We start from the raw sequence: 23,918 nt of genomic DNA, 5'->3' as shown, positions 1-23,918 counted from the left end.
AAGGCAGCCAGATGCACCTTGATCGAAGAGTGCGCCAGACCTGATTTAGCCAGAGACAGGATGTAGGGCAGAATCTGATGTGGCCGGGATTTGTAAGGATGGAGTTTATTCCTCTGGCACCAAAGGCAAAATCTCTTCCACTTTGCCCTGTAGGTCTTATTAGTGCTTGGTGCCCGTGCCTGAGATAGAACATCCCTGCATTCCTTAGACAGATTCAGATGGCGGAATTCTCTGTGTTCAGGAGCCACGCTGACAAGTGAAGTGACTCCGGATCCGGATGGAGGACTTGCCCCTGATTTCTCGATAACAGAGATGGAATCAGTGGCAAGCGAATCTGGCGATCTTGGAAGAGAAGTAGGAGTTCCGAGTACCAGAACTGCCGCGCCCATGCTGGAGCAATGAGGATCATTTTGCATGGTTCTGCCCTGACCTTCCTGAGAACCCGAGGAATGAGGGGAATCGGAGGAAAGGCGTAGCAAAATGCGCCGAACCAAGCAATCGAAAGGGCATTCCCCAGAGACCCTCGCTGGGGAACCTTGCTTGCGTAAAACCGGCACTTGGCGTTCTCCGGGGTCGCAAAGAGGTCTATGGTCGGAGTACCCCATTTCTTGAACACTGCCTCCAGAGTGGCCTGATCCAGCTCCCACTCGTGTGTCACCTTCGTCTGCCGACTTAGAGCATCCGCTGTGATGTTGAGACACCCCGCCAGGTGCTCGGCTCGCAGAGTGATCCCGTGAGAGATGGCAAATTCCCAGATCACCTGAGCTTCTTTGGACAGCGTCCGTGATCTCGTTCCCCCTTGCTTGTTTATATAGTGCATGGCCGTAGTGTTGTCTGTCCGGACCAGCACTGCACGGTTCTGAAGTCTGGGGAGGAACGCCAGCAAGGCTAAGTGAATGGCCCTCAGCTCCAAAAGATTGATGTGGCGCAGTCTGTCTGCTGGACTCCAGTGACCGCTGACCTGAAGCTCCTGGAGGACAGCTCCCCACCCTTCTAGGGAAGCATCCGTGGTCACCACCATAGGAGAAGGAGGGATTCGGAACGTTAATCCTCCTGCGATGTTTTCCTTCACCAGCCACCATTCGCAAGCCGTGCGCATGGCAGGTGTTATCCATACTTTGTCGTTGAACGATCCTTCTGCCTGACGCCACTGTTTGTCCAGCTCCTCCTGTAGAGGACGCATATGTAGCCTGCAATGCGGTATCAAAGGTATGCAGGATGAGATTGATCCGAGCAAGGACTTGTACTGTCGAACCGATACATGTCTCTTGTGCAGTATTAGACGAGCGGAAGCGGCCAGTTTGCCCTGACGCTCCTCTGACGGACGAGCCGTGCATCGTCTCGTGTCCAGAATTGCCCCAAGGAACTTCCGTGACCTGGAGGGTATCAGTTCCGACTTGGACACATTGAGCTGAAGACCCAAATGGGCGAACAATCTTATGCAAGTTGACACAGCCTGAGACGTTGCCCTCAACGACGGAGCCTTGATGAGCCAGTCGTCCAAGTACGGGAACACTTCCAAGGACTGCTTCCTCAGGAAAGCAGCGACTGGTGCCAGCATCTTCGTGAAAATGCGGGGTGCCGACCGAAGGCCAAACGGGAGCACCTTGAACTGGAAATGGCTCTTGCCTACTGTGAAGCGTAGATATTGCCTGTGAGCTGGGTGGATCGGAACATGAAAGTAAGCATCCTCTAAATCCAGGGATGCCAAAAAATCTCCCGGATTGAGCAGCCTTAGAATATCCTGGAGTGTGACCATCCTGAAAGAGAGCTTGATGAGATAGGTGTTGAGCTCCCTGAGGTCTAGTATAGGACGCCATGCCTCCTCAGTCTTCCGAACCAGGAAGAACCTGGAATAAAACCCCTTGCCCCTTTGTGAAAGTGGCACGGGCTCTATCGCCCCCTTGATGAAAAGCTGGTGGGCTTCGAGATGTAATAGTCGGAGATGTTTCGCTGCACGGGCGTCTGGAGCTCTTGTTGGAGGAAGATCTTGGAACTCCAACGTATGGCCACTCTGAACTATGTTCAAGACCCACCGGTCTGATGTTAAACGCACCCAGCTGTCCAGACAAAAAGATATCCTGCCCCCGACCGGTGTTTGTGGCAGGGGAGGAACAGTAGCCAGAGCCAGGAGGCCGCTATTGCCTCTTGGCGTTGTCTCGTCCCTGACGATTCTGACGTCCTCTCTGGGACTGCCGAGAGAAAGACGCCGACTGTCCTTGGCGCTGGCTGGAATATTGTCCTTTATAGGACTGTCCAGATTGAGAGGAATACTGTCGTTGGTTTCCTCTGTAGTTAGAAAACCCCCGACCACGTGCCCCCTTAAATGGCACTTTGCGGTAGGTCAAAGAGCCTAAGGACTTAGCTGTATCGGTGTCCTTTTTAATGCTTTGGAGGGCGTCATCCACATGCTTTCCAAAAAGCATCTCTCCGTCAAAGGGGAGGTCCAAGATCTTATTCTGGACCTCCTGGCGAAACCAAGTCGCCTTCAACCAGCCTTGGCGGCGCAAGACGGCTGAGCCCGCCAAAGCCCTGAAAGCAGTTGAGGCAATGTCCATCGCACAGTCGATGACTTCCGAAGAGCATCGTTCTCCCTCCATCAGCACCTGTCTGGCTTCGTCTTGACTAGTTTCTGGTAGCTGGTCCAGGAATGGTTCCAAATCACACCACATCTGGCGGTCGTATCTGCCCAGAATAGCCAGAGAATTAGCTGCCCGCACCAACAAGCTGGCCATGGTGGAGAATCTTTTACCCACATTGTCCAGTCTTCTGCCTTCTTTATCTGGAGGCGTGGTTAAAGGAGTGGACGGATTCTTAGATTTACTTTGAGCAGCTTGTGAAATAACAGAATCCGGCTTAGGTTGTCCTAGAAGACACGCAGGACTGCCCTCTGGTGCCTTGTATTTCTTCTCCAGCCGGGGAAGAACCGGAATGACGGTTGCTGGATTCTGCATTGTCTTCAGTCCCTCATCCCAGACATGTTCTATAATGGGAATTGATCTTACAGACTTCTTATATTGGGCTTTAAAGTCATATAGGAAGCAGTCGGACTGCTCCACCGTAAAGGGCAAACCAAACCTCTTGGATGCCCGTTCCATCAAATTATGGAAACCACCAATGTCCACCGGAGGCGATATATTTGTCTCTCGGCCTACAGCATCAGGATCCTGTGTATCATCAGGGTCCCCATCTGGATCCCCTGGATCTGTAAGAGGGATCACCTGTCCCTCGTCGTCTTCGTCCGTATCTCCATCGTCCGCGTCATCATCAGCAGGTTCCGTACCTGAAGGTTGGGGAACCACTAAGGGCAGCACTGGTGAAATGGACCGAGGTACCTCTCTTGGTAGAGGTGGCAAGTCCATTGGCATGTCACGTGGCACTTCCAAAGGAGAAGGACGCACTGGAGTGCGATCCGGCAACGTCGGAAAACGAGATCTATAGTCTTGCAGCATCTGTTGCAAATCCGACACCAAAGCCACTGGCAAGGCAATTAGGTCCTGCCTTAGAGGGCGGGGGCGTAATCCCTGTTGGTGCCCCTCCTGCCCCTCTGGGCCATAAAACTCCTCCGTATCTGTGTCCTGCTGTTTGACATTCAGGTCTGAAGGGCTGTATGCGTCCCCAAACTGCCCATCCTCCTCATCCTCCTCCGAGTCCTCGAGAAGCATGGATGGTGGCAAAGGCGTGACCCGCCTAGGGGAAGTCATGTCCGGTGTAATCACTAATCTTTGGGTTGAAAAATCCAAATTTTTCGTCGTCGACGGTCCCGTCGGCGGTCTCGTCGACGGAGTCGATGGCAACGGGATTTCCAATGTCGACGCACTCGACGACGACTGAAAGGCAACTGTCGTCGACGGAGCTGAAATCGTCGTCGACGATGAGGCCGTCGACAGTCCTGTAATCCTCGTCGACGGAGCAGTCGTCGACGGGGCAGCCGTCACCGGAGCAGTCGCCGCCGGAGCAGTCGTCGCCGGAGCAGTCGTCGCCGGAGCAGTCGTCGCCGGAACAGTCGTCAACGGAGCAGTCGTCGACGGAGCAGTCGTCGACGGAGCTTTCTTTTTCGTCGACGGAGTATGTTTCATCGTCGGCGGAGCACCCGTCGACAGTCTCGTCGACGAACTTGTAGTCATCAACATCGACGAACTCGTCGTCGTCGTCGTCGTCATCGTCGACGTGGTCTTCGTCGTCGACACCGCCGTCGAAGACGACGAAGTAGATATTGTCGACGGTCTCGTGGACGACCCCATGGAAATAGGCTTAACTGAGGAGATCGTCGTCGACGTACCTGCTGCCGCCTGCGTCGACGGACGTGGTTTCTTCAGTGGCACCGACTGAGGAGTTTCTGCAGCCTGTTTCTTTACAGGTTTCTCCTTCTGGGACGGAGGGGTAGATGTAGCAACCCCCTTATTGTCCTTAGGGGCTATGTCCACAGTAGCCCGTCCCTGCCTCTCCTTTACACTGTCGTGAGGAGATTTTTTGGGACCAGCCTCCTCAGACCTGTCAGAGATCCCGTGAGGGGCTTTGAGAGGAACCTTGAGAGGGGGTTCCGCAGAAGTGGAGGGAGATGACCTACCCCTCTTCTTCGATCTCCTGGAGGAGGTGCCAGAGATAGATTCTTCCTCATCCGAAGAAAAGACCTCCCTGGTCTTTATCTTCTGCAGCCACGTCAGCAAGCGCCCCTCTCTGTCTCTCAAGGTCTTGGTCGAGAAGGTCCGACAGATTTTACAGTCGGTGGCCTTGTGTTCCGGGTACAGGCAGTATATGCAGTTCTCATGCCTGTCTTCCACAAACAGTCTCTTCTTCCCACAAGAGGCACAAGCCCTAAATAAAGCTTTCTTCTCCTTTTCTGACATTCTGTCTCAAAAGATGGTAATAAAGATATCCAAAAGTAACTCTGTGAAAAACTGAGCAGAGCTCAGTGGAGACTCCCTAGCACAACGTGCGGTAGAAAAATCTGAGGCTCTGAGCTCTCTCAGGAAGGTTCCAGAGGGTGAGGCTGTGCTGATTGGCCCTGGCAAAAGTTTGGGCTCTTTTACACAAAGAGGGTGATATACTACAAAATGAGATGAGGCCTAGGCCTATTTTTCTCTTTTGTTTCTATGGTTATACATATGTATATATATATATATATATATTTTTGTTACCGAGGCTCCCATTCCGACGACGGGGAATGATACAAAGCATGAGAATCTATGAAAGTTCCAATACTGGGGTAAACTTGTATCCCCAATCTCTGAAGACAGGCGGAAACCGCAGCGTTACTTTCACGAAAACCCAAAGGGCACTGATAAGGCTGAGGAGGAGCACGACATACTGAAAATGCCTCTCGCCTACTTTGAATGTCAGGTAATGTCTATGGGACTGCAGGACAGGAATGTGAAAGTACACGTCGTGCAGGTTCAAGGAACCATCAAGTCGAGGAATCCAGGGCAGTCAGAACTGGGCCAGTGCGAACATTTTCAATTTGTCCTTCAGCCAGAAAGCATGCAGAGGGCAAAAATCTAAAATAGGAGGAAGGCCTCTGTACTTCAGCAGGAGGAAATAGCAGGAGTAGCAGCATGTCCTTACTTTCAAGAAAGCAGAGCTTGCACAGCTGGCATCAAGATGGATGGGTAATTATTGAAAGCTGCTCTGATGTGGGAGGTATGTGAGGTGGGTAGGAAAGAAATAAAAGGGCAGAGGAATTCTGGAGGATCCATCAGTAGGACGTAATGGCCTTCCACCCTGGAAGATAATGTCAGATTCTGCATCTAACAGCGTGGATGTGAACCAGTAAGGGCCAACTAAAACGACTTGCAGACTGATGCCGCTTGGGAGGAGGGCTGGGTAGAACAGTGTCCCTGATGACTTGCACAATATCTGCGTGATTACCATCCCTGGTTCTGAAAGTACTGGGTTGACTGCTGAGGTGGTGGCAGGGCCAGGCAATTTCTGTATACCAGCCTCAGGCGTAGCCTCAGAAGAAGGGAGCTACCTAGGACACTGCTGGGTAAGGGGTTGAAAGGCTTATGGAATTCACCATGGCTCTGCTTTCTTTAAAGTGTTTAAGGAGAGAAACAGCCTTTTCGCCAAAGAGACCAGACCTATCACATGACAAATCCTTTAGCAACACCTGATCTTCCCCAGATTAGCCAGAGGACGTAGCCACACGTGGCAGTGGAGCATCACACCAGCGCGGTTTGCACGCCTTAATCAGTCAGCAGTATCCAGGGTAGCCCAAATGATATATTTATTTGCATCATGGCCATCTTGAGTGGTTTGAGCCAAAGACGCCATGTCCAAAAGGGTGTGTGTATGAAGTCCTAGGAGGCAGACCACATTGACTGACCGTGATGCCAAGCTGGTGCAAAAGAACATTTGCTTCCCGAACACCTCCATCCTTTTCAACTCCCTGTCTGGAGCGGTCGTGGGGAATCCATTAGGGTTGAATTTGCGGGTGGAAGCTTGGACCACCAATCTTTCAGGAGTTGGGTGCTGGGTAAGAAGGTTTGGGACAGCCAATGCCAGTCTGTGTCACTTGGTCATCTGCCTATTCACTAGTAGGCAAGAGCAAGGCTTCACCAAGGTACCCATAAAAAGTCAGGACTTAATTCAATGGAAGCAAGATTTCAGATGAGGACAGACCAGGGAGCAAAAGATCAGTGGGGACATTTGTTTTGACTTCAAATGAAGGCAGCTGTAGATCCAGGGGTTCAGCTACACATCTATACGGCACGGCAAATGATGAACTCTCCATCGCTGGGGGTATACGGGGAAAAACTAACCACAGATCAGGGGAGGTATCCAGCCCACTGGCATCCTCAAGTCCATATAAATATTATCATCATCATAAAGTGGGGTAAATCATCCCCAGCATCACCACGGTTATATCAGGTTGACCAGCGTCTGAGCCAAAAAAGTAAAGAAGCTTTTGAGGAAGGCCTTGTGGAAGAAGTGTTTTCTCTAAATCTGAGCATATGTGAACAAGGTGTATTCGAGTGGAGTCAAGGTGCAACCTCAGACTCGGTCAAAGTGGATTCCTCTTTGGGTCAGACATCGGAGTTGGCAGAGGCTCGACTTCAGACACCGGCAAAGTCGGAATTTGGACTTGTGGAGAATAAACTAGTGAAGATCATGGAGCCAGAATGGAAGTTAGCACCATAGACTGTGAGGAACCCAAGGAGGGTTCAAGGGACACAGACAGCGCCAAGGGCAGATCTTCTGGCAGTAACCTGACTGGAGGAACTTGCAGATCGCTGGGGTCCTAAGGCACGCCATAGAAAGCTGAAAGAGTACCAAAAAAATGCAGCATATCCTCCTTAAAGGCCCCGACCTGCTACTGCGTCACCAGGGAAATTCGGGATGAAATGGTACCAGTTGAGAAATCAGCACTGCGTGTGGGGACCAGTAGCAAATCGGTTGGCACCTTGATGCCCTCCTGATTTTTGTTTGGACAGAGAGTGGCGGGATTAGGTCGAGTCCTGCTTAGACTTCTTTGTCGTCTTCTTGAATTTGAACATACCAGACGACCTTGTTCGTGAAGAGGAAATGTTGCGGGAGCGGCCTCAAGAGTGGGAACGAGTCTTCACTCTCGACTTGGGGCAGGACTTGCACATGGCCAGTGATAGCTTTCGTTGTTCGGTGACTCACAGCTTGACTTCACAGTCCCAGATTGCCTTTGGGTGCATTCTTCAGGTGACTTGGAATCATACCCAGAGTCCAAATACCAGAGGCACACCTCATCTGGTTCCGTCACCAACATCCATTTCCAGCAGTCATGGCACGGGGTTTGAACCCTTTAGTATGCAGTGTAGATATCTTTCCATCGTACACTGGAAAGATTGTTGAAAGGAATTGGTCAACCGATAAAAAGGAATTGGAGCTGCACAACTACGTTTGAAGGAGTGAAAAGAAAGGAACTGATGCCAGGCAACCATGATTGTGCCTATATGTGGCTCTCCTCTTTCACTTCCAGGGCAAAACAAGGTTGACTTAGAGCTGCATGACACTACTTAGTAGTGTGCAGGAGCATTGCTGTAAAACGTCCTGGATACAGGCTGGCTTGTGAGGAATATTCTAAAGGTGAGGAATCTAAAGATGACCGTCCTCAAACAGATTCTTTACCTCTTTCGTACTATACCTCTCCGTCCGCCGGCAGGTTGGATCAAGGCGATGCAGTCGGAGTTGTCCCGTTTTATCTGGGGGGGTGGAGGCCGCGTATGCGGCGGGCACTGACGCTGCTGAGCCCGGAGGCGGGGGGCCTTGGGGTTCCGGACCTCCGACTCTATTTCCAAGCTGCCAAATTGCGATATCTGGTAGAATGGAGCAAATGGGAATCGGAGAAACACTGGCTGTTTCAAGACCAGGCTATCGCTGCGCGCCCTCTGCAGGGGATCCCCTTCCTACGCAAGCCCCATAGGCCCCCGAATTTATATGCCTCTCATATCACGCGGGTCCCGCTTGAGGTCTGGGACGCCACCAGTCTTCGGCACGAGTTGACTACCTTTCCGTCTCCGCTTACCCCGCTGACGGGCAATCCTGACTTCACCCCTGGCCTGGAGGGGGTCGCCTTTGCGGGGTGGAAGGAGGCGGGTTGCCGGGCCCTTTGCCACGTTTATGGAGGGGAGGGGGGGGGGTACACTCGTTTTCCCAGCTGCGGGAGGTTTTTGGGCTGCAGGAGACGGAAAGATTGCGCTATCTGCAAGTGAGACACTGGGCACTTCAGCCACAAGTTCGCTCTGGGGCGGAGCGGCGCCTCTCTGCCTATGAGCGGTGGCTCATCACACGCACCACTGATAAACATCTCATATCGGATCTTTATAAACAACTGCAGATCTTATATTCACACTCCTATAATCCTAGCAGGAATAGGTGGGACAGGGAACTGGGGAGAACTCTGAGCCAGAAGGAGTGGGAGGATATATGTTACAGGGCGAGACATTCTGCATACCATATGGGGCTCACGGAAACTCTCACTAAGATGGTGACGTATTGGTATTATACCCCTGAGCGCCTACATCAGATGGACGCGGGAGGCACGATGCTGGAGGGGGTGTGGAGGGGTGGGTAGTCTCACCCATATCTTGTGGGAATGTGCTCAGCTCGGATCTTACTGGCAGCAAGTGTTAGATGAAATTGACAAGCATTTCGAGACGGAGATACCACGCTTTACGGCATATGTGCTTCTTGGTCTGCCCAACCCCTTGACTTATCCGCTGCGGTCCCGCAGAGGTCGTTTGATGGCCATTGCTCTGGGGTCTGCTGTTCAGAATATCCTCAGCCACTGGGGTACTTCTCAGGGGCCGACTTTCACGGGGTGGCTGTATCGCCTATGGCACGTCTTGGGTATGGAAAAACTGGCGCTGTCAATGAAAGGGGAGGGGGAGAAATTCGGAGTTGTGGCGGCCCTTCCTGGCGATTTTGGCCACTGAATTTAGGGAAGTCACTTGCCCAAGATATTTGAGATTGCTGCGCATTGCGGAACCTCCGGAGGAAGGAGGGCACTAGCAGCCAATGGGGGGCTGGGAACGACGCGGAGCGCGGGGGTTGGGGGAGGATCGGGGGGGAAGGGGGGTTTCCTTTTGGGGGTAGATAGGGTTTGTTTTGGGTGACATGTACCAGAAGCGGGGTCATAGCAAGGTATTGTGCAGCTTCTGCGTATGCTGCTTATGTGGGACATGCGGTTGGCTGACCCGGTAGGGGTTTGTATCTTAGCCTGTAAGAGAGCTGCTACATGTTTATTCTTATGTTGAAATTGTAATAAAAACATTTAAACCTAAACCTAAAGGTGAGGAATCTAGAGTCAAAAAAAATAATGTTCATAAAAGCCAAAGGCTTGTCCAAGAAGAAAATTACAATGTTGTTGGTGTATTTCTGTGATGCTGTGAACTACTTTTTCAGCATTTATTTCCTGAATATTAGCAACAAAGATTCAAAGCTGGTAGCAGACTGTCAGATGGAATCTCTGTATAATATTTCTGAAAGGCTTACACCCCCAATGCCTCTGTGCTGGCAGTTTAAGCCATATTTAACAACACGTTAGTGAGTGGCTTTACACACTAGCTAGCTGAAAAAAATTCCTCTGGGACCACTGCCTCCGCTCCTGCAAGCAGGCGTCTGTTATTTTTTATAGCTTCCCCCACCACATTGCTGCTTTCCTTTTCCTCTATTTCCAAAGCTCAGTTTGCTCCACAGGGGCTTTCCCTTGATTGGCTCCGTCTGAATCACAGTCCTGCTCTATCTTCACACCACCATCCATTTGATGGCCATGGTCTACCCAGGTGAACTTGCCAGTGCAGAGGATGATGCAGAGTTCACCTGATACACTTGGGAGTTACCCACAGTAAACTGAGGTAACTTTCAATTAAATGCAGTAAATTACTAGTGCAGCATTATGAAATACTTTTCTGTAGAACTCCTCTTTATTGCATTTAAGACTGCCTTCCTAGCCAAACATAAGGCTGGGGTTTGTTTATTTTAAAACACTAGTGTTAACAGACATCCAACCAAGCCATGATGTATCTAGCTTGTTAGTATTACTGGCGAGTCCTTCTCTTAGAGGACATTCATAACAGACAATTGGGATGAACGTTAGTTAATAAAATCATCCTACTGGCAAAAGAAAACACTAATGGAACAGTAACTTTAATAATCATCTTTACCTGCACAAAATGCCCAACAGCTCTGCAAGACTCCAGATAGGAGCGATGAAGTACCCACTTTCCAGCAGCCATCGAAGCCAAGTACTTCTCATTTCGTAGAGGTTGTCCCACAATGATGTGCGTGCAGCTTGGATCAAAGCACTGCTTTTCAAGTACCACCCCACCTTAAACAGAAAGAAGTCTGGCTGAAATTTAGGAACTTACTTGCTCATTTCAGTGTTATCTACAATAAAAGTTATGTCTCGTCTATAGTTAGCGCTATCAAGCCTCCCAGAAATCCATGCAGTACACTGTCAATATGGGATCAAATGTCACACAATTGGTTGAAGCGTAACTGGGACACCAATTATGAGGAGGTTATCTGTCAAATAAAAGCTAAGCAGGGCAGGAGATGACTGACTAAAACAGCCTTCAGTCTTCTTCTTCAAAAGGTCAGCGACTCCTCTGCACAACCTCTGATCAGGCAAGGGAAAAACGTCCATCCCAAATATGATGGGGGTACAACAGTTGATCCTTTCCCCGTCGTCCTTGAAGATGCACCAAAGAGTACTACATTAAAAGTCAACACTCCCTAGCTTTCGCACTAACCTTGAAAGAAGCAGTTGATAGATAATACATGTCAATGTCAACAACCTAGGAAAACTGAGCATCCATCTGAGCCAATTTACGCAATCAGAAAGATGTGCCCCTCTAAACTCCATTTTCAATTTTTCTATGACAAAACACAACGCATATTACTAAGAGAGCGCAGGCTTTCATTGTGTTTTTTTTTCATTTTTAAAATAGCTGCCAATGTTGTTTTCAGTTTATGTTGATTACAGAAATGTTTCCTATAGAGGAGAATGTTATAAACCAAGGATACTAGCTTAAACCCAACATCTCCAGGAAGGCCCATGGCTTTAAATGTATTCCTTATTCAGGGAAGACACAATATCTCAGTCAATTTAAAGTCATCTTAAAATTCTGGACAATATGAATGCTCTAAACGAGTATGGGGGTAATAATGTTATCATAAAATAAATCACTGGAGTTATTTTGCAACATGCATGAAAGTTTCTTGGGGTGAGGTTTCTATTGGATGTTAGAAAAGATGCACGCGGGTGAAATTAAACCATATCTTTTACTATTTTTCCTAACAAGTAAATAAATTAAGGACATAAAACACATTTTAAAAAAAGAGCAATACCAAGTTGTCACTGAACAAAATCTAGAAGAGGCAGAGGACTAGGTTAACTTTTTTCTAAAAGAGGTGTGATACGGGTTTTGGCTTCTTGAGAACTGAGGACTTGCCAAAAGATAAAAAAAACCATACACGCTATAGAGGTTTTCCTGTGTTTGATTCAGTACCTGCAGTACAAAGGGCTCTTTAAATCTGTGAGCAAATGGTTACTGACTTTAACCATGGTTTCATGGCCAACCCACAAGTATACACGGACACATTTTTGGTCACTGCTATCACTGATGATTCACTAGTTACTTCTCCAGCATTAATGCTACTCCTATATCAGAAGGCATTACTAGCTCACCTGAGTTAGTAACAGATAACACACAGGCATAAAAATGAGTATATGTTAATAAGTATCAGAAAGTAACAGAGTACCCAGTTCCTCTATCAGCTGGCAGTAATCAATACGCTCTTGTGGATTCAAAGAGGAAAGCTGAAACCTGCGCTGCTTTTCTGGCTCTTCTCCCGAGACCGCCTCTTGTACAAGCTGAAACAAGTGAAATTTAACATTTTAACTTTTCTGGCAAATCGGCTTTTGCATGTCAACCCAATCACACCCTCATTAATTCTTATCTCTTATTCAAACTTTGGTAAAGAAAAATGAAAAACCTCTAAAGTTAATGGTGCAGATTTCTAAAAAAAGTTTACTATCGTTAAGCTGATAATTTATTCTATTTAACCTGAAAGCACTTCACATATGGTGCCCCCAAAAATATGTTTAAATATGCCTGAATGGGTCAATGTTTAAATACATTTTTAACTGGTTTCCTCTTGAGCAATATCTTTTCTGATTCTAACGTGCAGGATTAAACAAATTTCCAAAGCATTGCATGGCAAAATCTTATTTTGTTTGTCTGTTTTTTGTTTTTGCCAAATGGGCCTTAACAGGAGTGGTCTATGATGCCCATCCTCCCATTGCTTTAAGACATTCCTGTCTAAATAAACACACTTTCAAATGTATACTTGCATTTCTAAAAAACTAAATGCAGAATTGTTTCAGCATTTCTGTGAGCAAAGAATACTTTCTTTCTTGTCCTAAGTTTTTTTTTTTTAAGGATTGGGTTAAAGAACACTTTGAGCTAAGGGTCAAGGGTAAATACCTAAAGACACAAACGAGAACTTGCCCAACATAATCGTACTCTGGAATAGCTCAAATGAAGAGATATTGAAGCATAAAGCTTTTGAAACCTGTTCTTTGGGTTGTGGGGCCACAGGAGGGTTGGCAAGAGGAAAGGCAATGCTGGGAGCTTGTGGCGTTGGGATCAGATGGTCGTCTTTGGGAGGAGAATCTTGATTCTTATACGTCAAAACTTTGGAAGGATCAGTCACAAGTGTACACTCTGGATCACAGGAAGCTGTAAACAACAAAAGAGTGACATTTTAGAAAAGAAACAAAAAGTATTTTTTTAGCTAAATCTTTGCCTCCAATGGCAAATACTTTATTTCTTAGACCCTTCAAAACTAGAGTATTTCTTGCTGGTTTCAATGACGTTCCTAAAATGTACAGCAGTCATGGATAGGATGACCCCGCCAATTAAAAAATACACTGCTGATATGTTAATGATGTGGAACAGTTCAAGAAAAGAAGACAAGTAAGGTAGATCCTGCGAGAAGGTCGTGATATCCCTGAAAAATATGATCAATTTCACACAAATTATACATATCGGGTATAGCTGAATGAATCTATCTTATATAGCAGAATACTGACCTTAACCGAGGTGTCCTAGCATTGCAACTCCTTTACCATCTCATGTCCTCCAAGGTAGGCAGACATAATTCTGTGGTAAAAGTCCTTATGGTACATCAGGGAAATTAAACAGATCCGTTTTAAGATGTCTTTTAAAATTCAGGTAGTAAGGTTGCTCGCTAAGCCCCGCAGGCATATTGTTCCAGATCTTAGACTGCTAATGATGACTGCTAGTCTTCTCCTTCCTAATTTCTTTTTCTCTTAAACATGCATGTTGTCAGCAAGTGGATGATCAAAGACTTCTCGCAAGTTTATGTCAAGTAAATAAGGATTTCATATAGCCATACGTTTTGGAATTACAGATAGATTTATAACACAGAGCCTTGAATAAGCTTCTCAGTCCTATTACGTATTCGCAGATGGTTAGAGATGGACACCTTTCTATTGAGTCCCTGCACTAGTCTTGTAGCCAAGTACGACTTGCAGTCTCAGAATGAGGTATTTAGGCAGTCCAACTAAGCGGGCATTGCATTAGTCCAGGTATAATAGGTCAAGTGCCTGGACTATAGCAATTTCGGATGCGGCAGGGAGTAGTGGTAATACAATCCTTAGAAACATACAGGTTGCAAACATTTTATGTACATGCGGCTTGAAAGTAAAATTAAAATCAAACATGACTCCTAAGTTTCTTGGGTACGGTACAGGTAATGGCAGGGGCTCCAGGTTAGCTGACCACCACACGTGGCTCCATAGTCAGAGTTCCAAAAATCACCACCTCCATTTTCCCCCCATTTAGCGTTATGGTGTTTATTTGAACAATTCTGTTACCTTTGTCATGCAGAGCAAGAATTGTTGCAGATCCTCTCCTAAAGAGACTATCAATATTGCTAATGGAGAGACATATAATTTGAAAAAGAGTGGGTTTAAGAGCTGAACCCTGTGGCAACCCCATTAAGATGTGTTTGGCAGAGGATATGAACTTTCCCAGATAGATTGTTTGTGTGCATTCTGATAGAAAGGAGGTAAACCACTTTAGAGTTAGTTTGCCACCCCTGCCTCTACCAGCAGCTCCAAAAGGATGTTTTGTGAGATGCTATCAAATGAGACTGACAGGTCCAGGAGCACCATTACTGCTGAGCCTCCTGCAGCTAATATTTTGTGAATATCATAAGCAGGCTTAACCAGAGTGAACGCTGTACTAAGGCTCACTCTGAAGCCCAATTTGGCCAGGTTCAGAAAATGGTTCCTTTCTATGTAGGTGCATAGTTAGCGTTTACTGCAGCCTCAGTAAGTTTGCCGAACACAGGGTGCAGTGATATTGGCAGATAGTTTGCCACAATGATGGGGTCCAACAATGACTTATTTTGTAACAGCATGACAGTTGCTTTCTTCCAGGAAGGGTGGGTGGGGGATCATCTCCTCCTGTAGCGAGGAGTTACATCATTCCATAATTACTGATATCACGGTTATCAGTTATTTTCATAAATAAAACCACAGGGCAAGGGTCTGATGGCGGGGAGGATCTGGTATTCACCCACTTTGTCCAAATATACTCCTCAGCGACAAGATGGAATTCAGTCCATATCCCTTCTGTGGTTATTAGTAGGCATATCACCTGGCTATAAACTGCATATTAACTTTAAATTTTATCTTGAAAATACTCTATTATTAACTTTTGATTCCAAGTACCAGCCCGGCAAAGACTAATACTGTTTAGATTATTAAGGACCAGCAGAGGCTGAAGACCACAAGCCACCTCGGAGAGATCATTTACAGAGCAAGGTCTCTCCAAGATTTGGATAGTTCATTCATTGTGATATGGTCACTGTGACCTGGTATATGTCCTGCGCACCAAGTTAACGGAGTGCTTTGGAGCAGACCATTGCAGCATGCCCCATCTGTAAATCAAGCCCTGAAGTTTTCAACTTTTCTGCCAATCAACTTGCCACTTTTGGTACACTTCCAGTTTAGAAGTAAATGTATTACTTTTTAGATAGTATTCCCAAGAAGCTGGAAACAAATTGCAGTCCAAAAATCTCAACCCCATAGAGCAAAAAAAGCATCAACAGAAACATGTGCTCCAAATAAAGATCCTGGACAGTTGCAGGGAATTATAGGTGGGAGGCCTGCTGCATAAAAGGGGCAAAATCCAATTCCCTGTGCCGTCTCTTTTTGATTTTTAAATATTGTATGTATAAATATTATCTGTAAAGTGATGGAAATATCTTAGTCGGTCTGAATAATAATGAAGATTCCAAGAGGAATATTAATGCAAGGGAGAACTGATGCAGCCGGAAGAAGGTATACCGTGTAGCTTTGTAAATTTTTAGATCAGCCCTACAAAGAGTGACTGGTTCAGAAGAAGTGTTAATGTACCAATGCTGGCTGGTGTCTGTTAAGTGGAGTTTGCATTATACTGCTGTGGAAACTGAATGGGAACTTGGAGCACACTTGGTAAGACCCTTGGAGACCTATGGAACACCGTGAACATTACACTAGGATTATAAAGCCTAAACAGTAGTTATAACCACAACTGAACTGCACAGTCCAATTCCTTCATAAGGGGATCTTTCGTCTACCTCTGTACGCATTCCGAATATCTTCCGCTTCAGCAAATGAATAGCTGAAGGCCTGGCCAGTAGAGCCAGAGAGAGGAGATTGCTCTAGTGCAGCTATGCCAAGCATTTATTTATTTATTTATTTGCAGGTTTTTATAGCGCTAGAATCGACTCCAACTGGAGTATCTCTGCACTTCTGGCGGGAGAGTCCTTTATCAATAATGGAACATGCGGAAGGCATTAGATCGCATTTGTGAACAACAGGGTTTTAAGTTGTTTCCTAAACATCAAGTGTTCGGAGCAGGAACGAATAGCTACAGGAAGACAGTTCCACAATTTAGGTCCCAACACTGATAGTGCCTTACTTCCGTGCCTGGCCCTCTTGGCACGCGGTACTACCAGTAAATGCCCATTGCTGGATCTGAGCGTTCTGGATGGAATATATGGGATAAATTTCTTTTCCAGATAACGTGGACCTTGTCTGTTTAGGCTCTTGTGTATTAAGCAGCAAGTTTTAAATTTTATCCTTTGACGGATAGAAAGCCAATGGAGTTCTTCTAAAAGTGGCTTTGATGCTGTTCTTAGGGGGGCATTGAGAACGAGGCGAGCCGCAGTGTTTTGTATTACCTGAAGCCTATTCAATGCTCCCTCATTTGCAGAGAGCAGGAGACCATTGCAGTAGTCGATCCGACTCATGACGAGAGCCTGCACCAGCGTCTTCCTGAATTGGTCAGGCAGCAATGGAAAAGCTTTACGCAGCAAGCTGATAGTGTGGAAACATACGCCTGCGACATAATTCGTATGTTGTTTCAATGACAAATCCTGGTCAAGGCGAACCCCCAAGTTTAAGCATGTCGTAACGATGCAGATACAAAAATTCTGTTATACGAGTTAAAGCCCAAGTTTAGCAAATTTATTACGAGCATAGGCGCATGGATTGTCTAAGAAACTTCAACATCTAAAACCCAACCAGATATAAGCATTGTGACAAAATAATGACCTTCTTTACTTTCCTTACCCATTTCAGCTAGCTGTGTGTCAGTCAAGGATTCTTTAAGCTGAGAATGCTCATTGGCTGCTTCTTTCTGGTCAACGTGAAGCTGTTCAGAGTACTGGGAAGGACTGTTGGGCCACTGCATGTTGCTGGCTAGCCTTGCTCGTTCTTCTCTAGCAGTGGGGTCATCCCAAATAATCTGCTCGTTCTGTGATGGCTCTGTGTTGATGTCTGGCACAGGTTGTCGAGACTGCCTAAAGATAATAATTATAAACATTGACAGAGTGCTTGCTGAACATAAGGACAATCTTTAACATTCATATTGCTCAGGATTTGGGAGACCACGCCTGGGCATCAGAGCAGCATTTTTAAAACCAAATGTCTAAATAACCAAAATATGTTTTCTTCAGAGAGCCATAATGGCAAATTATGATAAGTTACCATGTAAACAAAAAAGCAAAGAAGAATCTCTATTTTGAATAGAAAATACATATTTACTGCCATCTGCATGTACTCTCATATGGCTCCTGCAAATGTGTCCACCATTTTCCCAACCTTATTGCATTCACCAGAGGAGCAACATTTCTCATGAACCACAGGTTTCATGCATATTGGCAAACCCTGGTGCCATGTGGGGAAACTGCTTCAGATATACAACTCTGTATATGGCATGAAAGTGCATCCATGCATAAAGTTTCTGACCTGATAATGAGGACACAAGAATCAACACGAGGAGTCATATGAATTAGGACACCTTACATACCAATGTATTTAAAGCATTAATTCTAATGCATCTCATATCCTTCAGATTCAGCGCTCATAACAGAATAACAAGCAGAAGGAAATAGTAGTGGTGATGCAGGACCAAAGCACTTCAAGCCGACAGGGTAGGAATAGTTTAACTAACAGAACATCGCCTCTGACAGGCTGGCAGAAAATCTGAGGATTAAGGCAGTCCAGCTGGCAGGTCTTAAAATCAACACCCACATATATAAAATTGAACATAAAAGCATAACATTGGAAATGAAGAGGGAAGTCTGTTGGAGTTTCATGTCCCTGAATGCTGTTGTCAGAAAGGTTGATATTTCCAAAAAGCAGTCCTTTTTAAACTAAGCAACAGCACTTGCTTCAAGATAGTATGCAGGTAGAAGTAAATAACTAACCCCAATAAAATAGATACAGAAATTGGTTTATGTTCAAATTACCTGACTTTCGATAGCAGTAAAAACAAACGAGCACCAATCTCTAATGAATGTATGAGTTACGTTGTAGTTAAAAAGGGCAAAGGCAAATTCATTTGAACACTTTAGGTGAATTATCTCCCATTATGACATATTCTCCGCCGTACCAGTCACTCCTATGCAGTACCAGTCAAAGAAACATTATGCATTTCAAGAATCTAAACAATAGACAGGGATATACTTCTATCCCTTTAACATTTTTAATGGCCTCAAGTTTAACGGAGGCGCTCTCAGTTCATCACTGAGCAGTAGGCAGCTGGAGCAGTAGTCAGCACATTTTCATAATTCAATTTGACAAATCCTCTTAAATGGATAGCTGACGACCTGGCCAGTATAGAGGGTTTGAATAATCTATAATAGGGAGTGTTTCTTTGAGACTTGCTGTTCGTAGTGTGCTTCTGAAACCTATATTGGGCACAGCTTCATGTACAGAGCTGAGGAACATTGAGCTGCCTTGTGTGTTCACCCCATGCAAATTAATCAGGCAAAAGGCTCTGACATGCCAAGGATGTTGCTCAACAATAGGTTTGGGAATATACGAGAAACTTTTTTGCTTTAAAATGCTTTCTAGCATTAAATCAGGAAATTAGTTGATTAATACAACTGGCTTAGTGCACCCAAAATGCACACAGACAGCATTTTAAACTTCTCCTGAACAACAAACATCATCCTATGCAGCCTTGTTAAATCTGAGCAAAAGCTCTGCAAATCAATAAGAAGACTAAGATTTCAGTCAAAATGTTAAACATAGGCACCTCATAGGGCAAAGTTAAATTCAGAGCTTCTACTGGTTTTCCCCATAACTGTGATAAAGATGTGTACTTCCTCTGAAGAGACCCCGGGGAGGTAAGGGATGTCCCCTTTTGCAAAGGTATTTAAGCCACTGGCATTTTGTGACTGAAGATAAAGGCCTGCATCACAGTATGAAGGATTGTTGGCCGTGGCATCATCCTCCACCGTGTGCCTAAAAAACAAATAGAGCATGGCTATGGGTTGAAATCCGACCTAACTTTCTAGGCCTTAGAAATCTGGATAATTTCAACTGATTGAATGTGGAACGGTCACTTACTCCAGGGCGATGTTATGGATGGTGCTGGACAGATAGGGGGATGTCACTGAGGCCAAAGAGTCTAGGAAGGGGCATTGAGGGCAGAGTTTAAAGAGGGGCAGAATTGGGAGGTGTCGGAGTTGGATCAGCCGAAGTTTCCTGAAGGAGCAGTTCTGCCTTTGGAGAGTGTCCTTGAGGGTATCTGAGCTGTCCTAAAGATGTCAAACATGGTCTGGAGGAAGGCGTCGGCCTTTGTGGGGTCAGCAGACAAAGTGAAAAATCCCAGCTGACTCTTCAACAGCTTCAGATTAGCTCAGAGGAAGATGCTGTCATCAGGAAATGGTGCTGTCCTCAAAGTTGAAGAGAAATTCTTTTTGTGGTCTGGTGGGAAGATCTTTTGGAGATATTTCCCTCACAGAATACTTAACTTTGTGAGGTGTATTCTCTGGCATGCCTCTCCAGGCCATATCCAGGAATAACTTGGCTCCATGCCCCTGATGGCCTATGGGTGAATCAGGGATACAAATTGCAGTACCATGGTAGTATCCAAGATACCCCAAGCGGATGTTGTGGGGGTTCGATACAGACATATTCTTGGGTGTTTATGACAGAGCTTACATTATTAAATCTTCAGAGGAGACAATTAACCTAATCACTATCAGTTTTGTTAGTGAAGCCCAGAGAGGGAGTTTCTGACAGTATCAATGACATGCAGAAAAACAGGAACTGACATCAGCAAACTGGATGGCACCTTATATGCCGGTGGAGTCATGCTAGACCGACAGAGGTGCAACTGGAGATGCAGGACACCACTTAGAGGCATGGGAGAGCTCTTGCTACAAAAATCTTTTTCTGGAACAGTCTGATGCCTGGAGAATATTTTCAAATTGAGTAATCTGCAGGAAGATGTATCAAAGAGAAAATAAATTAAGAAGACAACTTTTGGTCAGCCGTCTTCATCCTCTTGCTTTTCAACTGCTATCACATCCTGCTTTGGCCGACCACACTATAAAGCATGGGGTAATCGATCGATACAATTCATCCACTGGCTATCTTGCACAGTAAGCAACATCATGTTACTTCATCATATGTGCGCAGCCAACTGAAAAGAAGTAGACTTGGGTAATTAGGTTGCAGGGCTGGAGTGTCTGGTCCTCTGAGACGCTTGTCCTTTATGTTTGTATTTTTATACTCTTGATTGTGTTTTTCCAAACGTGCAATATGTTAAATAAATGTATTTAAAATAGTGCACATTTGCAACGCTTGTTAAAAGTGAGATCAAAGAGGAAGATACTTCCATTTTAAATGGCTCAAATATTCATGTCTTCATTATATTTTGCCCAGACTACCTGTGTCAATATAGCAGAATTGTAAAGATCAAGGTGGCAGGAGGAGCAACACACTTGCCAATGGAACACGAACCATGGTGTCCCTCATGATGCTCATAGTTATGGTCACAACCACCACAGCACCAACAAGAGTTATCCCAATCTCCAGCAGACAATGTTTTGGCGAGTTTGCGGGAATCTGGAAAAACAGACTTGTGAGGTAATCTAAAGACCAGCCAGCAATGCCACACCAATAGCGCTACCCAGCACTGTCGCAGCATCAACAAAAGCAGCCTAGGTCTCAGAAACTGGAGAAGTGAGTAGCAGAAGCCACAGACTTGCTGGGTGTCTCCCAAAAGAATCACCCACAGAGGTGCTCAAAGCTCCCAACCACCACCGCAACACTAGAAGCCATCTGGGGTTCCCACAGGGCAGAACAACATTTGGGGAGATTGGGGTGGAAGGAAGAGTTACAGATTTACAGAGGACCTCCAAAGACCAGAGGACCATGCAAAGCCCACTGCCCCATACACCAACACTGTGATGCCAGGAAAAACTGCAGTGGGCTCCCACAGTGTGGGAAAATGTTTGGAGAGTCCATCATGAAACCTACAGCTCAACCGACCCTAGACACAGCAGCAGAAAAAGCCACCTGGGGCCCCTGAGGCCTGAAATGCACACAGTATGCCTGGCCTTGACCTGGCAAAGTCTGATCCTCGTAGAGAATAGTCAGCATCTATCCATGACGAGGCAGTGGCAAGACTGCGTGTTAGGCTAGCAAACCTTAGACTAGGACCTGATTATTTGAATTAAAATAACCACATCTTTTTATTGGGATTTGTGAAACGTTATGTGAGGTTAAGAGCCACTTGAACTGAATTTGAGCAAGTGGTACACCAGGGTACTATTCAGAGGCTAATGGCTTTTTTATGTCTTTTACTTAAGCTTTAATATGCAGTACATGGAGATAAAGGCAAAAGGGAGACTTTATGTGTGGCTTGTATAATGGGAACTTATGGGCCTGTTTCAATAATATAATGAAGCTTCTGTCATTAGAACATTTTAAATTTCCTAATAGAGCTGTTAATAAAGGCAAAACTGGTCTCGAGGAGCTTGTGATCCAGGGCCCTGGCGTGGCAGTTCAGGATGGACTATTCTCATTGGACCAGGGTCAAGACTGATTTGAATATGACTCCATTTACACTGAGGTGGCATGGTGTGCCAAATAACGATGGACTGGGATGCGAGCAATTGACAGTGACTGAGATCTATTCAAGCATTCCTGCAATCACTTTTTTGCATGTTTTAGAAGAAACTGTACCAATAAAACATGGACAAGTTTAGTGACTTCATTAATATTGGGGGCCTGAGATGGCCGTACAATATCAGCTGTGGCAGGCATATCAATGTTCGTAGGATTGACACAAGCCAGTTTGCTATTATGGCTAGTAAGGGATATATGGCAAACTTCTGGATCAACTCAAGAACAGAAAATGATTATGATCAAACAGGTTTTCCTTTAAATCCTCAAATAGAGAGCATATAATGGGTAACAAAAGTAGGTTCTGTCGTGGATCCATTCTATAAAAACTAGAGTGCGCTCTGACCATTTGTATTTCATACACATATTACTTCATAGCACTATGGGGCATTAAATAATTTGTTTTTAAGAGGATAAGATCCTATCAAATGAACTGTTAAAACTGCATGGATATATCGGGAGCTAATCAATTAAAACTGACCAAACTAATGAAAACCAAAATCAAAACCATGCGACTAAGAGTACAGGAAAGCAAAAAATAGAAGTTGTTAGGGATAATTACGGAACATTGAAATGATTATAATGAAACGATACCAAGAAGGAGAGAGTATAGAAAGTTGGTGTCAAGAAAGAAAGACAGGGGGCGTGGCCAAGCATGGACTGAAGATGGCCGCGTAGTCCGTGAGCTCCATCGCCCGCTTTAGCCCTCGACTATCCTGTATGCTGATCCGAAACACCTGTATGTAGTCCCGGACACCGGATCAACAGCGGAGCCCATCCCACCTGCTCCGGTGTGCGGATCTTCCGAAACAAGGGAGCGAGCACCCTCTCAAGGTCGTGGCCCACTCGTCGTCTTGCGGCCGGGGCCCACGGTGGCTGTGCCTGCCGAAAAGGAGACCCAGACAATCCCTCCTCACCCGGCGGTGGAGCCGTGGCGCTGCCGCGACCCTTCTCCCCGCTGATAACTCCTGTAGGTATTCCGCCGTTCAGGAGCTGCGGCGACATCAACGGATCCATAGCGGCGCGTGAGCTTGCATGAGAGGCGAGAAAATTGCAAGGTGACTGAGCACGTCGGCCGCGGGACTCAAAATGGTGGCGGCCCAGCTCCACAGTGAAGCCTCTCGTTCTGCCTCCTCCACCATAGCCGGCCTGGAGCGCTTGCATCTAACGGCGGCCCACGGGGGCCTGCGCCTAAGGTACATGACGTCCAGTCTATCTTTTGCCCTGCAGTGACACTGCTATCAATAGCGCTGATGTGACCATAGCCTGACTGTAGCTCCTAAAGGAGCCTCACTGCACAAAATCACAGAGGGGTTCCCATGATAAATGAACTGGTCCGGTGTGGGGACACAGCGGCTGTGAAACAGGGCGCGCCGGCCGCGGTGCAACTGGTAGCGCGCCCCTGACAATGACGGCCTGACTTTGTGGCGTTGAACCCCCTCGCCATAAATATATCGTGGCCAGCGGGGAGGCCCGACGCTGTGGCATGCAGCACTGGATATCCTGTAAGGCAGATGCAGATGGTTTACTGACTCAATGAAGTTGGTGCCAAAACTGAATGATGCTGTTGCGCTCCTGGCATGACGGGGGGCCTGAAGGGGGAGCAACCGGGAACAACGCTACGGGTGGCGATTGTGGCCTCGCTGAGACGCCCTAGCGAACCCACCCTATATACCAACCTCGAGATGACTTGAAGCGCACCACACGTGGATTGCTTATTGGGTACGGCACTGATTCACAGGTGAACTCTCTTCCTCCGCCTCACTTACTGCTTGACTTCTCGTGAGCTACGGCCCCCCCCCCCCCCGAAGATCGGGTGGCCCCCCTGTGCCTTCTTCTCCCACTGGGGTGATTGGGAGCAACTTGAGCTGCAGCAACCGCTTCCAATATCCGGTGAAGCTCACCCCTTGGGACTGAGAGGCACCTCTTGGCTCGTGAG

The 23,918-nt window shown here is 46.4% G+C and overlaps 1 protein-coding gene across 3 annotated transcripts in view; it reads right to left on the bottom strand.

Moving 5' to 3' along the window:
• TOPBP1 (DNA topoisomerase II binding protein 1) overlaps positions 1–23,918 on the bottom strand; it is a 377,252-nt gene that overhangs the window by 85,051 nt on the left and 268,283 nt on the right. For all 3 annotated transcript variants that reach the window (XM_085630675.1, XM_085630678.1, XM_085630676.1), the window contains exons 21-24: positions 17,126–17,355; positions 13,051–13,217; positions 12,238–12,349; positions 10,638–10,801 (exon numbers count right to left, since the gene is read on the bottom strand). In XM_085630675.1, coding sequence (XP_085486801.1) covers positions 10,638–10,801; positions 12,238–12,349; positions 13,051–13,217; positions 17,126–17,355 — 673 coding nt within the window. The remainder of the gene's footprint in view (positions 1–10,637; positions 10,802–12,237; positions 12,350–13,050; positions 13,218–17,125; positions 17,356–23,918) is intronic.

Source organism: Triturus cristatus, chromosome 10 (assembly GCF_964204655.1).
Source record: "Triturus cristatus chromosome 10, aTriCri1.1, whole genome shotgun sequence".
Lineage (NCBI taxonomy): Eukaryota > Metazoa > Chordata > Amphibia > Caudata > Salamandridae > Triturus > Triturus cristatus.
Note: the sequence above shows the minus strand (reverse complement) of the source record. Positions and strands in the feature narration are given on the sequence as shown.